General features: G+C 38.5%; 1 protein-coding gene across 4 annotated transcripts in view; it reads left to right on the top strand.

The window, feature by feature from the left end:
* The first annotated feature begins 7,310 nt into the window (after nucleotides 1-7,310).
* The window catches only part of SLC24A2 (solute carrier family 24 member 2), a 219,424-nt gene continuing 209,720 nt past the window's right edge, over nucleotides 7,311-17,014 (top strand). The window contains exons 1-2 of one of the 4 annotated variants that reach the window (XM_016160426.2): nucleotides 7,311-7,623; nucleotides 9,400-10,487. In XM_016160426.2, coding sequence (XP_016015912.2) covers nucleotides 9,555-10,487 — 933 coding nt within the window. In that variant the 5' untranslated portion in view covers nucleotides 7,311-7,623; nucleotides 9,400-9,554. Of the gene's footprint in view, nucleotides 7,624-7,937; nucleotides 8,281-9,399; nucleotides 10,488-17,014 lie in introns of those variants that run through there. The other 3 variants (XM_016160425.2, XM_016160427.2, XM_036238610.1) reach the window with 3 other exon arrangements.

The raw sequence follows: 17,014 nt of genomic DNA, 5'->3' as shown, positions 1-17,014 counted from the left end.
GTATGTGCATTTGTAACTTTGATTTAAAAAACAAATTCCTTATTACTATCAAAACTCTAGAGCCATTTACTTTTTTAAAAAGCCCTAATATGTAAAATAAAAGCCAAAGCAATAGATGTCTAATAGTGGAATTATAAGACAGTACCAACTGAGGGTGTCATTTTGGATGAGGGCAAGAGAAACTTCCTAACCCTACCTTAATCATATGTTTCTATGTGAAAATGATAATGGATGCTTAGTAAATTATTAACTAGTATCTCTTTGTTTTTTATTAGGATTTTTTTTCCCTGAGGTTAAATTTTATGTTTATTTATTTTGATTAATTATTATTATTATTTTGGTTTGAGACATATTTCTTTGTTTCTTCATTTTCCTTTACTCTCTGTGTTGGTTTCAATGCAGCCACCTCTCTTAGTCTCGAAGGTGTGGCCTCACGTAGGAGATGAATCTTATCATTTAACCCTGCTCTAGCTCTTGGCTGTCTCTCAAATCTTTGAGATTGTCTAAACAGCCTATTTTATTGTTAATGGCTCCTAATTGTTGAGGATGTACCATGTTGGTGTCCCAAAAAAGAGGATCTCAGCCAGCACCTGGATTCAGGCTAACTGGAAGCCAGACCCTCAGGCAGCAGCATTTAAGGTATGCAAATATATACTGTCTTAGGGGACTGCAAATATTAGCCCTATTTGGCCATAGGGCCACTCAATCTAGTGGACAGCAGTCCCCAAAATCAAGGCTCCAGAGGAGTGTATAAACTCCTGTCTGAGAGATACTGAGGAGCTGCAACGGGGCACAGGGAGAGCACACAGATGGTATACACTGGCCAGTGTTCCCTGAGAACACATCCTCCAACTTTTGACCCCTAGATGTGTGCCAAACCTGAAGCCTGTTCCTCAGGCCCAAGCTCCAGGACAAGTAAATAGGCGTCTACCACAAAAAGCCTGGGGTGTGCAGTGCCCTCTGGGGTGGCAGCCTGCCAAGAACTATCTTTCTGATCGTTTAAGTGCCATGGGTCTTAAGAATGCAAGACCCTGGCCACCAGAGCCAGGCCATCAAGGGGCATCCCCCAAGCAGCAGCTGAAAAGAATAGGGCACAAGAGGCATGTAAAAGTTCCCCTATAAGAAATATTGGTGCTCTAGAGTGTGAAGAAGGAGAGCAGAAAGATGGTGCCCACCAGCTGGAGCAAGGTAGAGGGGAAGCATAGAGATGGTGCCTGCCAGAAAGATAAAAAAAAAAAAAAAAAAGAAAAGAAAAAATAGATAAGGAAGGGAACTGGGCAAAATGGCATAGATAATAGAAGCTTCGTTTATTCCCTTTTGTGACTACATTGAGGTTGAGATGGAGGTGTGAAGCAGGGAGTGAGCAAGCAGAGTCACCTGGGGGTCTGGATGAGCAGAGACCCTGTGGCTGGGGAGAGAGATAGACGATCACCCTGCAGTAGTTGGAGGTAAGAGGGGGCAAAGACATGAGGCTGCCCGGTCCCCAGTGGCTGGGTGGGACAAAGGCTGCAGTGACTGTGGATACCTTTTAGGGGGCCGTGTTAAGACCAGACTTTTGCAGTGTCGGATTGCTCTGAGCACCCAGTGCCCAGTAGGCTGCAGGTAGGGGGAAGGGTCCGGGCAGTAGGGACTTACTCCAGGATGCTGAGTTGTTGGATCGAGGGCTACAGGTGGAGCTTTCTACCAGGAAGAGGTGCCGGTGGTATCCATCATTCTTCTGCTGAGCCCTGCCCCCTCCTGGTTGCTGACCCAGCGCTGCCATTGCTGAGTCATCATCAAACTGGATAAGAGAGGTGGCTGTGCCCAGAGGATTCCCTGGCATTCCTACTCCCCCAACACACAGCTCTCCCTGCCCCCCAAGCTACATTCAGCAAGTCCTGTGCCACTTGCTGAGCAGTGCCAACACTCACACTAGTAGCAGCTGATCTCTGTTTCCGGCATGGCCTCTTCGGGCAACTATAAGCACAGCATTTGTGGTGTTTGCTGAATCTGAACAGGTGGCCCTGGAGGTACATACGCTGGAGCTAAACTTGACCTGTTGCTGAACCCCTCTCAGGACTGTGCCGCTGGACACCCACTATACAAAGCCACACTAATAAGACCAGGAGACTTAGAAGCTTTGATTAATACATAGAAACAGTCACAGAAAGGCAGACAAAATGGGAAGACAAAGAAGCAAAAACTATATGAGAGAACAGAACATAGATCAATGAAAAACGGAGGCAAGCAATCTCACAGATTCAGAGTTCAAAACACTGGTTATAAAGAAGCTCAATGAAATTAAGGAAAATGTAGATGAACTCAGTGTAGATGAACTCAGTGAGAATTTTAACAAAGAGATAAAAAAACAAAAATTGAAATGGAAATTATAAAATGGAACCAGTCAGAAATGAAGAATACATTATCTGAGATGAAGAGTATGTAAGAGGCAATCAACAGAAGAGGATTGAAACACCGATATAGAGGATGGGGAAGCCAAGGACACCAATCAGAATAGCAAGAAAAAAGTAACCAAGATATAATAATAATTTAAGGAGCCTATGGGACAAAATTAAGGGTAACAACATCTGTGTCATAGGGGTACCTGAAGAGGGAGAACAAGAAGCTGAAGAGCTATTCGAAGAAATAATGATAGAAAACATCCCTTCCCTGGTGAAGGAAATAGACATACAATCCCAGGAAGCTCACAGAGTCCCAAGAAAGAAGAACCCAAAGAGGTCCACACCAAGACATATCATAATTAAAATGCCAAAGGTTAAATACAAAGAGAGAATCTTAAAAGCAGCAAGAAAAAACAATTATTTATCAACAAACGAGTTCCCATAAGACTGGCAGCCAATCTCTCAAAAGAAACTTTGCAGGACAGAAGGGCTTGGCACAAAATATTCAAAGTGTTGAAAACCCAGGATCTACAACCAACAATACTTCATACAGCAAAGCTATCATTTAGAGTCGAAGGACAGATAAAGAGCTTCCCAGACAAAAATAAGCTAAAGGAATTTATCACCACCAAGCCAGTATTTCAGGGATTGTTGGAGGGACTTCTTTAAGAAAAAAAAAAACATGTATCACAAACACGAATAAAGAATGGTAACAACTACATATTTATCAACAAGTACCTCAAATGTAAAAGAATTAAATGCTTCAACCAAAAGAGAGGAAAGCCGAATAGATAAGAAAACAAGACACCTACATATACTGACTATAGGAGACTCACTTCAGATTAAAAGACACACACAGACTAAAAGGAAGAGGTGGAAAATGATATTTCCTTGATAGACCTAGAGGGTATTGTGCTGAATGAAATCAGATAGGGAAAGACAAATATCACATGATCTCATATACATGTGGAATCTAAAGAACAAAATAAACAACAAAAACAAAAACAAACTCATAGATACAGAGACTATTTTGAGAGTTACTAGATAAGAGATGGTTCAGGGGGACGGTGAAAAAGGGCAAAGGGATTAAGAAGTACAAATGGATAATTAAAAAATAGTAATGGAGTTATAAAGTATAGCATAAGGAAAATAGTCAATAATGTTGTAAAAAATATGTGAGGAGGAAAAAGGGTACATGATTTAGTGGGGAAACCACTTTGTAAGTTATATAGATCTCTAATCACTATGTTGTACAATTGAAACTAATATATTATTGTATGCTAACTACAAATGAAAAAAACTCATTGATTTTTTCAATGTAAATATGAGAAGCCAATTGTTTATTATACTTCAATAAAGTTGGGGGGGAAAGAGTAAAAAAATACTGAAAGAAAATAATATATATACAGGAGCTCTCAAAAAAAGAAGGAAAAAAAGAAAGAGAACATTAAAAATCCTAGTATTAAAAAAAAAAAAAGGATGGCACCCATAGGCTAGAGCACGGCAGAGAGAGAGCCCAACATGGCACCCACCAGTCTCTGTCCCTGGCAGTATCCCAACAGGCCCCCAAAACTGTGTTAATCAGATGCCTGGCCCTCGGGGCAAAACTCTAAGACAAGCAAATGAGTTTTTCCCACACAAACTCCAAAAGCGTCTCTATTTGTCACTTCTGCTCTGGGCCCTGAGAGGGGTGAGTCTGAGAGCAATCCCTTTAAGAGCTGTTTCTCAGATCGTTACAGCTGTGGGTCTCATGGATACAGGCCCTGCTCATTTTCAGAGCTAAGTGTTTTGGGGGCTTCTCTCTCAGGTATAGGTCTTTAAAGTTAGAGGCGCCCAATGTGGGGTTCAAACCCTTAGCTTCTCAGGGAGAAGCTTTGGGTTTTTAGTTACCTGGTGACTATGGGTCACTGGACCAAAGGTAGGGCTTAGGCAAGATATTGTCGCAGCCTCTTCTACCTAACCTAGGTGCTGCTCAGCCAGTGTTTTCATGTTTTTCAGAGGAAGTTGTTTCCTCTACAGCTGTAAATGCAGTATTTTCTTGGAACAGGTAAGTTCAGATTTCTTACCTCACCATCTTAAATGGGAACCTGGTTCATTTTTCCCTTTGTTTTATATTCAAAATCTTTCTTAGCTTGAGTATGACCCCATACTTTTTAAAATTCATTATTATTTTTAAACGTTAGTTTTTTAAATGCTCCTCTCCAAAATTACAAAAAGAGCCTGACAATCTTAATCAGTAATTATCAACAACTCCTATAAACTCTATGTTCAAATGAATTATCCAGTTACTAGAAGGGTAAATGTGATTTTAACTACTTTTTATACATATGCAGGTATCTGAAAATAAATAAATACGTAGTTGGCTCTTTACTAATAATTTATACAGAAAAACCCATTGATTACTTAAATGTCTTAGCAAAGTCTACTATTTGATAACTTATCATTTAGTGATAGTAAATTTTCTCAGGAAGCTCCCTTTGTCTTCATGACCAGGCAGTAAACACTGTGAATCTAGGAGACCTACAGGCGATGTTCAACTCTATTGCTTTCATGTTGTGTCACTTAGACAAATGATAGGCCATGTTTTTCTTCATTACTATGATGATGGTATTTTTAGCCTTCTCAACTGTCATGGCCATTGAGTGCCAAGTTCAGCTGCCAAGACTTCAGTGTAATGTGCATCTTATTGAGATGGTATAGAACTGCGTGTCAAATACTATTAGTTACACTTCTAACACTTGTCTCCCCTTCTACGTCACCAAGAGAACCCTGATTTTCTAAATGGTGATAAATAGCACAGTTAAAATATTCTTTATACTCCCTTGCAGCTAAGTTTGACTATGTAACCAAGTTGCGGCCAATGAAATGTAAAGGAAGTTTTGACAGTGTCCCTTCTTAAATAAAAATGCAAAGCCTAGCAAGGAGCCCTTCTTCCTTTCATCCTTCATTCTTTCCCTTCTTTCTGACTGGAAGAGAGACGTGATGCCTGAAAGAGGCAACCATTTTCTGGCTATGAGAATAACCATATATTCAGGAAGACAGATCAAAGGATCTGGGTTCCTTGATGACATCATGGAGCTACTGCACAAAACCTGGACAGTCTGCATTCAGACTTCTTTTTACATGAGAAAAATAAACTCTTACTTGGTTAAATCATCAAGGATGAGTTTCTATTATATGCAACCAAGTACAAACCCCAACGAATACAAACTGCAGACTGATAAGGTCTTCATCTGGGCCTCATTCCCCTTTCCATCAAGTAGAGACTCCAGGTAATCTCTGGGTTTTAGGGGAAGTTAGCTAGATAGCATTTATAAAGATCTTAGGAGAAGTGTGACATAGCTATACAAATATATATTTTTTAAATATGTTACAATCTTCTTCTTTTCAGTAGAACCTTGTATACAAGATCTTCTCCCCCCATTTAGCTAAAGACATCTATTGCATCAGGGAAGATTAGGATGGTTAGACCAGAAAAGCAAAGGGAAACGCAAGGTAAAACTAAGCCTAATTGGTTACCCTGAAGTCCAGTTTGTATAGAAAAGGCACAATAGTGCATGATTGTTTTGTTTTGTTAAAAAGTTTCAAAATAAGCTCATTCCCTCTTACGCACCTACAGCGGCCAATCAGGTTGCTTTAGAATCATTAAGAACTTGTGGATATAATCACATTTATGTGTTTGAAACAATTGCAATGATCAATTTTTGATGCTAAAATTAACCAATTCTTGTCTAGTGGGAGCCTATTTGAATTGGTTGTTTAGTCTTTTTGACACAAGCCTCATCGTGGTTGATATCTTCCTTGCTTTCTGTTAATACTTAAAGATAAAATGATGTGATGTCTGGGAATTGGTTTAAAATGATGGCCCAGGAAAACGGGGTATTAAATGAAACACAATTGGCTATGAGTTTATAATTGTTCAAGCTGGTGATGACCCCATAGAGATTCATTATACTTTTCTCTTACATTTGTATATGTCTGAAATTTTACACAAGTAAAGATAAAGATTTAAAAAAAAAAGTTCAGCCTATGATTCCAAAAGAGGACCCTGAAATTTGTAGCAAGACAATAGTCTTAAATGGCTGGCTCTGATGGGAGGAAAAGAAATTTCCACGTTCCCAGGGCTTCTCTTGACACATCAAGAGTAAGTGTAGAGTTCTGAATACAGAGGTTTACCCAAAGTCAAAGGTAATGAGCTTCCCAAATATGATCTACGTTCCCCCAAGTCCCAGGAAGGCATGAAAAAAACCCTCTAAATGGAAAACGGGAAAAGGGTGGAGGGTCAGGAGAGTGGAAAACCTATACTCAAAGTCCCAAAGGGTTCTCAGGGTGGATACCTCTTGGAAGTTTTGGTGGTGGTTGCACAAAGCTGGCCAAAAGGGGCTTCGTTCAAGAATCAGTTTGTCTTGTCTTCTCCCACTCTTTGGCCAAATTTCTTGTTTCTAATCCCCAATAAGCCTGACTCACTTTCCGTGGTCAAGAGCCCTTTCTCTGAAGAAAGGGTAGGACACAGCACTGGGCTGGGAGTCCGGAAGCCATCATATGAACTCCGTTTGTGACTCAAAATGAAACTCTCTTGGGTCTCATTTTCATCACTCATGAAATGAAAGGTTAGCCTGCGAGACTAAAGATCCTTCGGTGTCCCAAACATCCAACTTGAGACTCTGGGAAGAGACAGTCCTGCAGGCCTTCATGTCTCTTCACTGATCATCTTCTCCACCTTTAAACATTACATCACCTCCTACAGAAATATGTGACTGTTGTCACTTTTGCAGATAATTGGAGAGGAGGTGCCCAGCATAGATGAAAACCTAAATTGGCAGCGCCCTCAGGCGCGTCACCGACCTGTACGATTTCTCCTCTCTGTCCTTGCTCGCCTGCAAATCCTGACCCCGGTCCCCACTGCGGAGAAATCTCCTAAGAGACGACTGCCAGCGTCGCCCCTGCGCCCAAGAGGCGTGGAGCAGAGGGAGCGGGAGCTGAGCGCGCTGTGGCCACGCTCCCGGCGCAGAGTCGAGAGGGAGGGGCCGGGCAGTACGAGAGGCGGCGCGCGGAGCTCGCCGCGGCTCAGTCTCCTCCGGAACCCAGCCCTGGCGGGCGAGAGCCGCGGCGAGCGCGAGCCGGAGCCGGAGCCGGAGTCCGGGCCTCGGAGCGGGGAGGCGGAGGGCCAGAGAAGGCTGTGGACCGAAGCGCGTACCGCGCTCGGACCCCCGCCGTGTCCGTGTCCTCCAGGCGGATTCCAGTAAGTACTGGCGGCCGAGGCTCTGCCAGCCGCCAGGCTTGGTGGCTGCATTGGTCGTTGTCTCCAGATCCTGGTTGCGCGCATCCCGCTGCTCCGTCGCAGGCTCACAGGTGGCTCCGTGGTGGACGTGGGTGCCCCAGGCCCCGCCAGGAGTTAGCCAACTCCGATCCTGGGCGCGGTTTCTGAGCCCCAGCTTCTCCCTCCCCAGCTGCCCTTGCTTCCGGCTTTGGGTGGAGGGCGCGCAGAGGGGTTTCCAACCCACCCACAAAGGATTCGGGGAAATGCGGGCCAGGAGCCTCCCCAAGCTACACCCCACACCCTGGCTCACTAATGGGATGTCTGTCCTTTAGTTTTATTTTCCTATTAACCCACCAGCGAAAGTTTGGGACTGTACAAAGCAAAGTTGGGGCGCAGCTGGGGGTACACTTCCCCAGCGGAGGCGGCGCTCACGGAGAGGAGTGATGGGTTCATAGGTTGAGCCCGGCTCGGGCTGGAGCTGACAGTGCACCCTGAGAGTTGAGTTCGTTTCTCTCGTTTGCCCCGGCCCAGCACTGTGAAAATCCCCGGAGAGCTGTGAGTCGCGTAATCGTTCGTGCTCAGTGTAGACAAATGCCAGCCATCCTGGAATCTCTTTGACGGGTTCAGTTTACCTCGGGAGTAAGCACCATCTCAACCTGCTTTGACTTATGCTCTTGCTCTGCAAACCTGAGCTCCAGCTAATCTCAGTGTTTAACCGGCGTGTATTTAATTCGCTTATTTTACACCTGAGGTGATCTCAGCGAATGTCTCTAAAATGAAATCATTAATATAGAAAAAAAAAAGTGTTTTTAAAGAAAGTTAAAAAAGAAGATCCTTCATAATATTAGCTATGGTGTCTATGTATTTTACTTATCTCCTCTGTGGAATAAAAAATGAAAACTGCTTGGCTATCTAACCTACTATAGAGTAAGTGTTGGGGCTATTTTGGGCAGAGTTTGTGGACAGAGGTATTGCTGCAATTTGCCTATTGTTTATGAAGTATGCATTTGGTCTCTTGAAATAGCCTATTTGTTAAGAGTTGTTTGATTTACTAAATTTACTACTTTAAATGACTAAAAGTTGTTTCGTAAAAGTGAGCTTTAGCTGAAAACAATATTCAGATGTTCAGGGAAGACAATTTGTTCATGTCACTACGACGTTCTTTTGTAAACTTAAATTTTTCAAGGGCTACTCTATAGGAGAAGCTTTGCATGAAAAATAAGATCCTGAGATCTTTAAGTGTTCAGGAAAAGAGTGCTACTTCCTCCAACCTTCAACTCTTTCCAAATGATAAGATTAAATCGGAAAAGTGTGCCTGCATTTGGAATTACCTAATTGGACTAAAAGAAAACATAGTGAATAATTGTTGGTTGTCAAGTACATTCTAAAAGAAGTGGCATCTTTTTAACATTGGGAGATTATCTGTTACATGATTTAAGGTGGAATAAACTCATAGACTTTCATCTGTAAAATCTTAATACTTATACACATCTAACCTAGTATTGGATTTATCAAAATGTTTGCGTTTGTACGTTTGTATAATAGTAAGTGCCTGTGATGCGCCATATTCCACTCTTAGAGCTTCATGTGTTTTAACTCATCCTCAAAGCGTTCCTTGCTATAAATGCAGAGGAGTTAAGTAATTTACCTAAAGTCACACAGGTACAGGATAGGACTTAATCATAGCTACAAAGTTCTTTTTGTGAAAAAGACATATGATTTTATGATTTACTTACCCTTGTTTTTATTTTTTTTAAGCATAAATGTTGAAAATATTTCCTGTGAAGTATAAGAATCCTTGATTGTCGAAGTGCCTCACAAGCATCATTAACCATCAAGCAAGGCAAAGTATGAAAGAACCATCTGGTTGAATTTACAATTAGAAGACCACTACATCCACCAGAAGACCCAGGATGGATCTGCACCAAGGCAGCACCATCACTTTCCTTGAGAAATGGTGTTCAGATAAGTCACCATCTGGCTGCAGAAGACATTATAATGTCAGGAAAAAACTGAAGTTAATTAGAATCTTAGGCCTTTTCATGGGCCTGGTAGCCATTAGCACTGTTCCATTTTCAATCAGTGCCTTTTCTGAGACAGAGGCATCGAGCACAGGGGAGGCCAGTGGTGCAAGCGACTCTAGGGTAGCACATGGTCACCTTCAGAGGACTCTCCTAGATTTAAATGACAAGGTTTGGGATTACACTCCACAGCCACCTCTTCCTCAGGAAGACAAATCTGAGAATAGTACAGATCAACGAGCCCATGGAGACTACCCAAAAGACATTTTTTCCCTAGAGGAGCGAAGAAAAGGCGCCATCATTCTCCATGTCATTGGAATGATCTACATGTTCATAGCCTTAGCCATTGTCTGTGATGAATTCTTTGTTCCTTCTTTGACTGTCATCACTGAAAAACTGGGCATTTCTGATGATGTGGCTGGAGCCACCTTTATGGCTGCGGGGGGCTCGGCCCCAGAACTTTTCACATCTCTCATAGGAGTATTTATTGCTCACAGCAACGTTGGCATAGGCACAATTGTGGGCTCAGCAGTGTTCAATATCCTTTTTGTTATTGGCATGTGTGCTCTGTTTTCTAGAGAAATCTTGAACTTGACATGGTGGCCGCTCTTTCGGGATGTGTCCTTCTACATTGTTGACTTGATCATGCTGATTATATTTTTCCTGGATAATGTCATCATGTGGTGGGAAAGCTTGCTTCTCTTAACAGCTTATTTTGCCTATGTGGTTTTCATGAAATTCAACGTCCAAGTAGAAAGATGGGTGAAGCAAATGATAAATCGCAATAAAGTCGTCAAGGTGACAGCACCAGAAGCCCAAGCAAAGGTTGGTGGTGATAGTTGTTTATTTAATGTTCTTCTTGACCATAGTTTTAAATTATTATGTTTTTGAGATATGCCATTTCTTTAATGTGATGGTGGTTGGGGTTGTAGTGAATAGCAGGTTGCTTTCTTGTATAATTCTCTTATAGTCAGGCTAACATGAAAAATAATTTGGGAATATTCTTGTGAATGTCTTCTATGTTCTCAAGCTATTTGCTTCAGACTAAAATGTTTATAAATATAGGTTACATAAGCATCCCAGAGCAGACTCAGCAAGCAAAATAATTTGTCTCTTATTTTCTGAAAGTAGGCATGATGATTTTGTGAGCGATTTAATTTTCATGGGAAAGTGTGTGCCTAGCAGGTTGTTTTTTCTTTTTAAACGGGCACATGACAATTATAGTGAACTGTTTCTTTAAAGATGTTAAGGGAAGAAAGTTTGTGTGTATCATCAAACTATGCCTTTAAGTCAGCAGCCTAAGGCCTAGCAGGACCGGTCATTAGAATGGGTCATGGCTATTCTTCTTGATCCATTCAGTAGTGCTCCGGAGCACTCAGCCAGGAACTGATGGGGACCCAATAAAGACAGTCACTGGCAAGCTTTTCTTTCTGCTTCTGTAGCTCGATGGCTCATTTTGCATGCTGTGATAAACCCGACTCAAAATATTTTTACAGTAGCACTTGAGGGAATTTTAATGACAACACTGGCCATCCTGCCACTTAGATGGTGGTGAGCAAATTGGTAAAGAGCTTAGAAGAAATTGATCTGCAAAAATGTAAATTTTTTTTGAATATTGGATAAGCAACATCAATAATTTTATCTTTAGTATAGTGATGCAGTTCTGATTTATATCCTAACATTGAAATGTTATCTCTGCATGTGATTTTAAACAGAAAACCAAAATACATATGCAAACTTCATACTAGCACCTGGGAAAATTCTTGTGTATGCAAAAAACAGATGTTGAATGAAAGGTGAATTATTTTGTCCAGAACGAAAAGAAAAAAATTATATTAATTTAGTATAATTTCTTTATGGTCAAGTTTGATGACCAGCCATCATTTTTATAGTAGCCATGAAATGGAAGCAAAGTGCAAAAAAAAAAAAAAAAAAAGCCCACCAGCAGCATTTCTATTTATGACATGCAAAAGAGAACTATTTTGTTTTGTATTTTTCTAACATTTCACTCAGCACATGGTTGTTAGAAATTATAATACAAAAAAAAAAATCACTTAGTAATATACATGCAAATAGGTATTCAGATGTGAAAACTGACTATATATTCTTGAAAATGACAAGGTCATCACTGAAGCCCTGCCTAATTTTATAGTTAAAAGGATGACTCTTCAAGCTCTCTCCTCAAGCTTGACTGCTAGTTTGAGTGGTTTGCATTAATAGTCTATGTGTTTATTCCAATTAGAGTACTGAACAATTGCCAATGGAAAGGCATATTTTTAGAGGCAAGGAAATGATTTGGTGTCTTACAAATATCCTGGGCATATCAAGGATAAAAGTTCTTTTTGAGAACTCAGCACTTTTGCTTTGTTACCCCACAGCAAAACTTTATTCACGTAGACACAGAGTCAGCTAAAGGTTATATTGGCAACGTTTATGAAAAAGGAATTCTCAGAGCAATCCAATGGTGTATTTAAGATTGCAGGGGGATTTTGTATTCTGATTTGGGGTAGAGGGTCCAGGGAGCTGGTTTTATGCATTTGGGGATAACTTTTTAAATACAATTTACAGACAGTATTTAATCGATCATAAGCCATTCATTAAAGTAGCTCTAGCAGGATTTTTACATACTATATTAAGTGATTGTCATGTCATTTTTATGATAAATTAAAAGTCAGCAACTTAGGCTGACATTCCTTAATAGTTGTTATTTAAACCCATAATTTTGTGCTATACTTAATACTGTACATGTTTTAATTTGAAAATTCTAGATTTACTTAATTAAAAAGGGAAGATTATATTCATGACTATTTCTCCTATTTCTGATTTTTCCCCAAAATGTATTTATTATTTATTTTCCTTTTAGCACCAAATAGGTTTAATTTATCCCTTTTAATTATTATTATTTTTTGGTATTCAATAACTAGATTGAACTATAAATATCATGAGAATAGAATTTTTAATATAGTTATGTCTTGTTTGGTATTCCTCAAAAATGCTAGAACACAGTTATACATTTTTAGGTGAAAATGATGTGTGCTGCATAATGATGTGGTTTCCTTCAGGAAATTTCACCTTGTCAATTGTACTTTTGAATTATTGCTGCAAAAAATTCCAACACTTAGTCTTTATCATATGCCTAATTTCAGAATCCTATGGAAGTTTTGCTCCCCAAGCACTGAACCAAAGAGGGATGAGTACTTGAGTGCGGCCATCTAATTCTCTGATTTGAAAAGTTGATTTCTGCCTGTGTGCCCCACCTTTCTTATAGAAGTCAGTGCTTCTGACATCTTCAGAATATGCAGAAAAAAAAAAGACCCTAAGCCAAAACACAGCCTTCAGCAAAGTCTTCATAGAGGGGAATGTGCTATTCATAAATTTAGGAAGCGAAATACTAAGTATGTTTTCTTACCGGCTTAATGCAAAGCCTTCTCATTGTCTTATTTGCACAATTATGGGGCATAGGAGTTTGGGAAAGTGGAGGGAAAATATTGTAGATATTCTACAAATCATCAGAGGTTCTTGTGAAAAAAAAATCATCAACTCTGGTGGACTCTATGCAATAAAATGTCTTTGAAACTACTTGCTTCATAGACAAGTTGAAAATCTTAATTTGGTTCTGTTATTGATGATGTTTGTTGTGGGGCAACTACAAAGCATGTAAAAATGTGAACTGGGATTTTTTTTACCTTTAGTTAAAGTAATAGTTTTCTCATCTCATTTCATTGCTCCACCTCGTGTGTATTTTTTATTTATTATTATTATTATTTTTATTCTTTTTAAAAAGTTGTGTAGTGTCGTGACATGGTAAATGTCTTGGGCTTTGACTCAGTGAAAATAGGGTATTATCGTCAAGTGAGTAATAAGCCCTATGACCTCAGAGAAGTCACATAAAACCTCTGAGCCTGTTTCCTAATGAGTAATAGTAGTATCTACTTCATAAAGTTTGGAAAATTATTAAAGAAGTGAATGTTAAACAGCTAACATAGTCCTTGACAAATGTGGGTTGCTTAATAAATGTTAGTCTTTTTTTTTTCTGTTCTTAAATGAAAAGAGAGTAAGAATAAATTTGAGAGTTTCAAAACATTTCTTAAAGACTGGGATTCATCCTAGCAAATCATTGAGTAAAGCAGGCCATTTTCTCCCTTAGAGGCATATAATATTTGCCATATTATAATATTTATAAGCCCTGGTTCACATACAGTGAATATATGGAGGCCAGATATTATCGTAAACTCCAAGGAAACCTCCAAGTGCCTTTGTTGTTCTAAAATTTTACTGTGTAGAATTTTGCTTGAAATAAGTAGGCCATTAACTGAGGTTTAGAAAGATCTATGCTATGCAGAGATTTTTGTTTTTTAAAGTATTTTTATTTATAAACGATTAGGATTCTCATCTAAAAACATCTCCAAAGCTTGTTAGGAATAAATTTTTATCCCGCAGGATGTGAAGCAGTGGAGTTTCAGGGCATCCACACATTTTGCTATGTGCCTGGCTGACTGAGGTCTGTGGATCTCTTATGGTGCTAGGCTGTCATTGGCCTAGAAAGCAGCTGTCCATGGTATTTAACTTCTTCTTAGACTTGGCACTGTAATCTGACAGCAAGTCAGCCTAGTTCTAATGAAGGGAATGGTCTAAATAAAGATGCTTAAAGCTGGATAGTTGAAGAAGAGCAGGCTACTTAGTAATTCAGGCATGCCTTGCTTTATTTAGTTTGTGTGTTCCTGAAAAGTTGTTTGTGAACAGAATGTTTTTCAATTCCAATTGTTATTAATGTTCATGAGAAAATCAGAATTGAAATAATATTATAAACATTCTTCATATGGCGAAGTATTTCTTATGAGGTACTAAACTACAAATAATTTTGTTAACACTAATGTACAGTCCCAAGTATACTTAAGTCACAGAATATAAAACCGAACTTTTGTTCCCCCTCCAAACCTAGAAAATAAATTAGTAAAATAATTGTACAAACTTCAAGGAAGGTACAGTAAAATCATCCTTGTAATAAATAAAAGGAAATTAATAAAAGGATAGTATTATTTAATAGACTTGAAAATTCTCTGTCCTTCTCAAAAGAAAATTTAGGCATTAAAATTCTTAACAAACTAGATACCTGTGAATGTCGTGTGTTTATTTATTTAGGGATACAACACGGCACTATTTTTCTTGTTTTGTTTCCCTCTTATATTAAAAACAAACCTTCAGTTACTTATTGTATGTGATTCAGAGAGTGAACAAGGTGTTTTGAGGGACCCAGAAAGCCTACTGGATTTTAACATACAGAGTTCAGATTCCCTTGCATGTTCCCTTGTTACTCTGGTTTCTCCAGCAAGAGATGACCTAAATGATGTGAATCTTTCTGACAATGTTGAGAGGAGAGGTTACCCCTATATACTTTCCTTCTTCCTCTTTTCCTCTGTCCTTTTTCCCCCTCCCCTCCCTTTATTTAATGGTAAAACCAGATAATTTATATTTTAACTTTAACAATAAATGAGATTGTTATGTTAAGCTGCTCTCTGGCCATTGAGGAGACAAGTAATCTACAGTGTGAATTTGACTAGATTAATTTTTACATACTTTGACTTTCAACCTTTTCTTGTTTTACGAAAGTCTCTGGTAAACAGAATACAGTGGCATTTTCTTTAATTCAGTTTGACAGTCATTATTTTTAACTGGAAAGTTTAGTTTATTTACATTGATTGTGATTACTGTTACATTTGGATTCTTTTCTTTCATGCTATTTTATACTTTGTTTCTTCTGATCTTTCTGTTTCTTTTTATAATTTTTCCTTGCCTTTTTTTGGATTGACTTTTTACTAAATCTGTTATTGCCATTAATAGCTTGGAATTTATATAACCAAGTTCTATACTTTTAGTGTTTACCCTAAAAATTTAATGTGTATATTTAACTCAACATAGTATAAAGTTAATATCTTTACACTCCTGCTAAACAACCTAAGACATTAGGACATTTTAATTCAATCACCTCTCCCCAATTATATAAGATTTGAAGTCCATGATTTCAGTTCTACCTTCATATTTTATAACAGCTTTATTGAAGTATGATCTTTACTTTTTAATCCTACAAACTAGACATTGTCATTATGCCATCAATTTTTTAGATTTAGCCACATTTTTAATCACTTTTTTCCTTCTCATTCCTTTCCTAATATCAGACTTGTTTTACTATGTTTTTTTTTTCTTTGCTAATTTACATTCTTTATAAGTTCCTTTAGCAAGAATCCATTAATGGTAAATACTCCTGATTTTTATTTGCTTAGAGATGTATTTTACTTTTGTTCTTGGAAGATAGTTTTGGTGGGTAAAAAATTATTTTTTATCCCTCTCTGAAAATAATACTTTACTGTCTCTGACTTCTGTTTTTGCACTTGAAAAGACCACTATCAGTGTAAATGTTGCTTCCTTGTAAGAAATCTGCCTTTTCTCTTTGACTGCTTTTAAAGTTTTTCCTTTGTTTTTCCTTATGCTAGGTCAAGTGTGGTTTTCTCACTTATTTATCCCCTATTTGTGATTTATTAGGCTTTCTGAATTTGGGCATTAGTATTTCCCACCAATTTTGCCTCTACCTCACTCTTCCTATAATCTTCTAGAGTTTTGATTAGATATATGTTGTACCATCTCAACCTATTCTTCATGTCTTTTAAATACTCATCTTTTTTGTGTGTGTTCCTCATTGTGGTCATTTCTTTATAACTGCCTTTTAGTTTCTAATTTTCTCTCCAATTTTTGTCTAATCTTCTAAAACTCATTGTTTAGTTTCTAATTTTAATTATTATATTTTTCATTTCTAAAAGTCTTTGTAACTCACATCTTTCTGGTTGATTTTTATTATTTCTTATTCCTTTATCATTTAATGTCTTTTATTTCTCTAAACATGTTAAATGTATTTATACTTTATAATTGGTATTTCTAATGTCATTATCTAGTTGCAGGTCTAGTTTTGTTCTTTTATTGATACTCAAATGTGTAAGGCTACTTCCTCATTTAGTTATTTTTTTAAAACTTTGAACTCATATTCCTTAGAACTTTACCTGTGAGAAGTCATTGAAGCCTGGGTTTTAAGTGTATTCTTCCAGAGAGGACTATGTTTTTCTTTCATCAAGTGCCTGGGAGCACAACAAACCTGGGACCATTCTAACCTAAATGTTTGACTTTTTTCTACCCAGATAGAGTGAATTCAGACTCTAAACCCCTATATTAGTGAGTCTGTGGTTAGATATTGTTAAGGAAGACTTTTTTTCTTTCCTTTTTTTTCCTTCCTTTTCTTTTCTTTTCTTTTCTTTTCTTTTCTTTTCTTTTCCTTTTCTTTTCTTCTCTTCTCTTCTCTTCTC

Source organism: Rousettus aegyptiacus, unplaced genomic scaffold (genome assembly GCF_014176215.1).
Source record: "Rousettus aegyptiacus isolate mRouAeg1 unplaced genomic scaffold, mRouAeg1.p scaffold_m13_p_3, whole genome shotgun sequence".
Classification (NCBI taxonomy): Eukaryota; Metazoa; Chordata; class Mammalia; order Chiroptera; family Pteropodidae; genus Rousettus; species Rousettus aegyptiacus.
The sequence above is the reverse complement of the archived record's forward strand: the minus strand, read 5'-3'. Positions and strand labels throughout refer to the sequence as shown.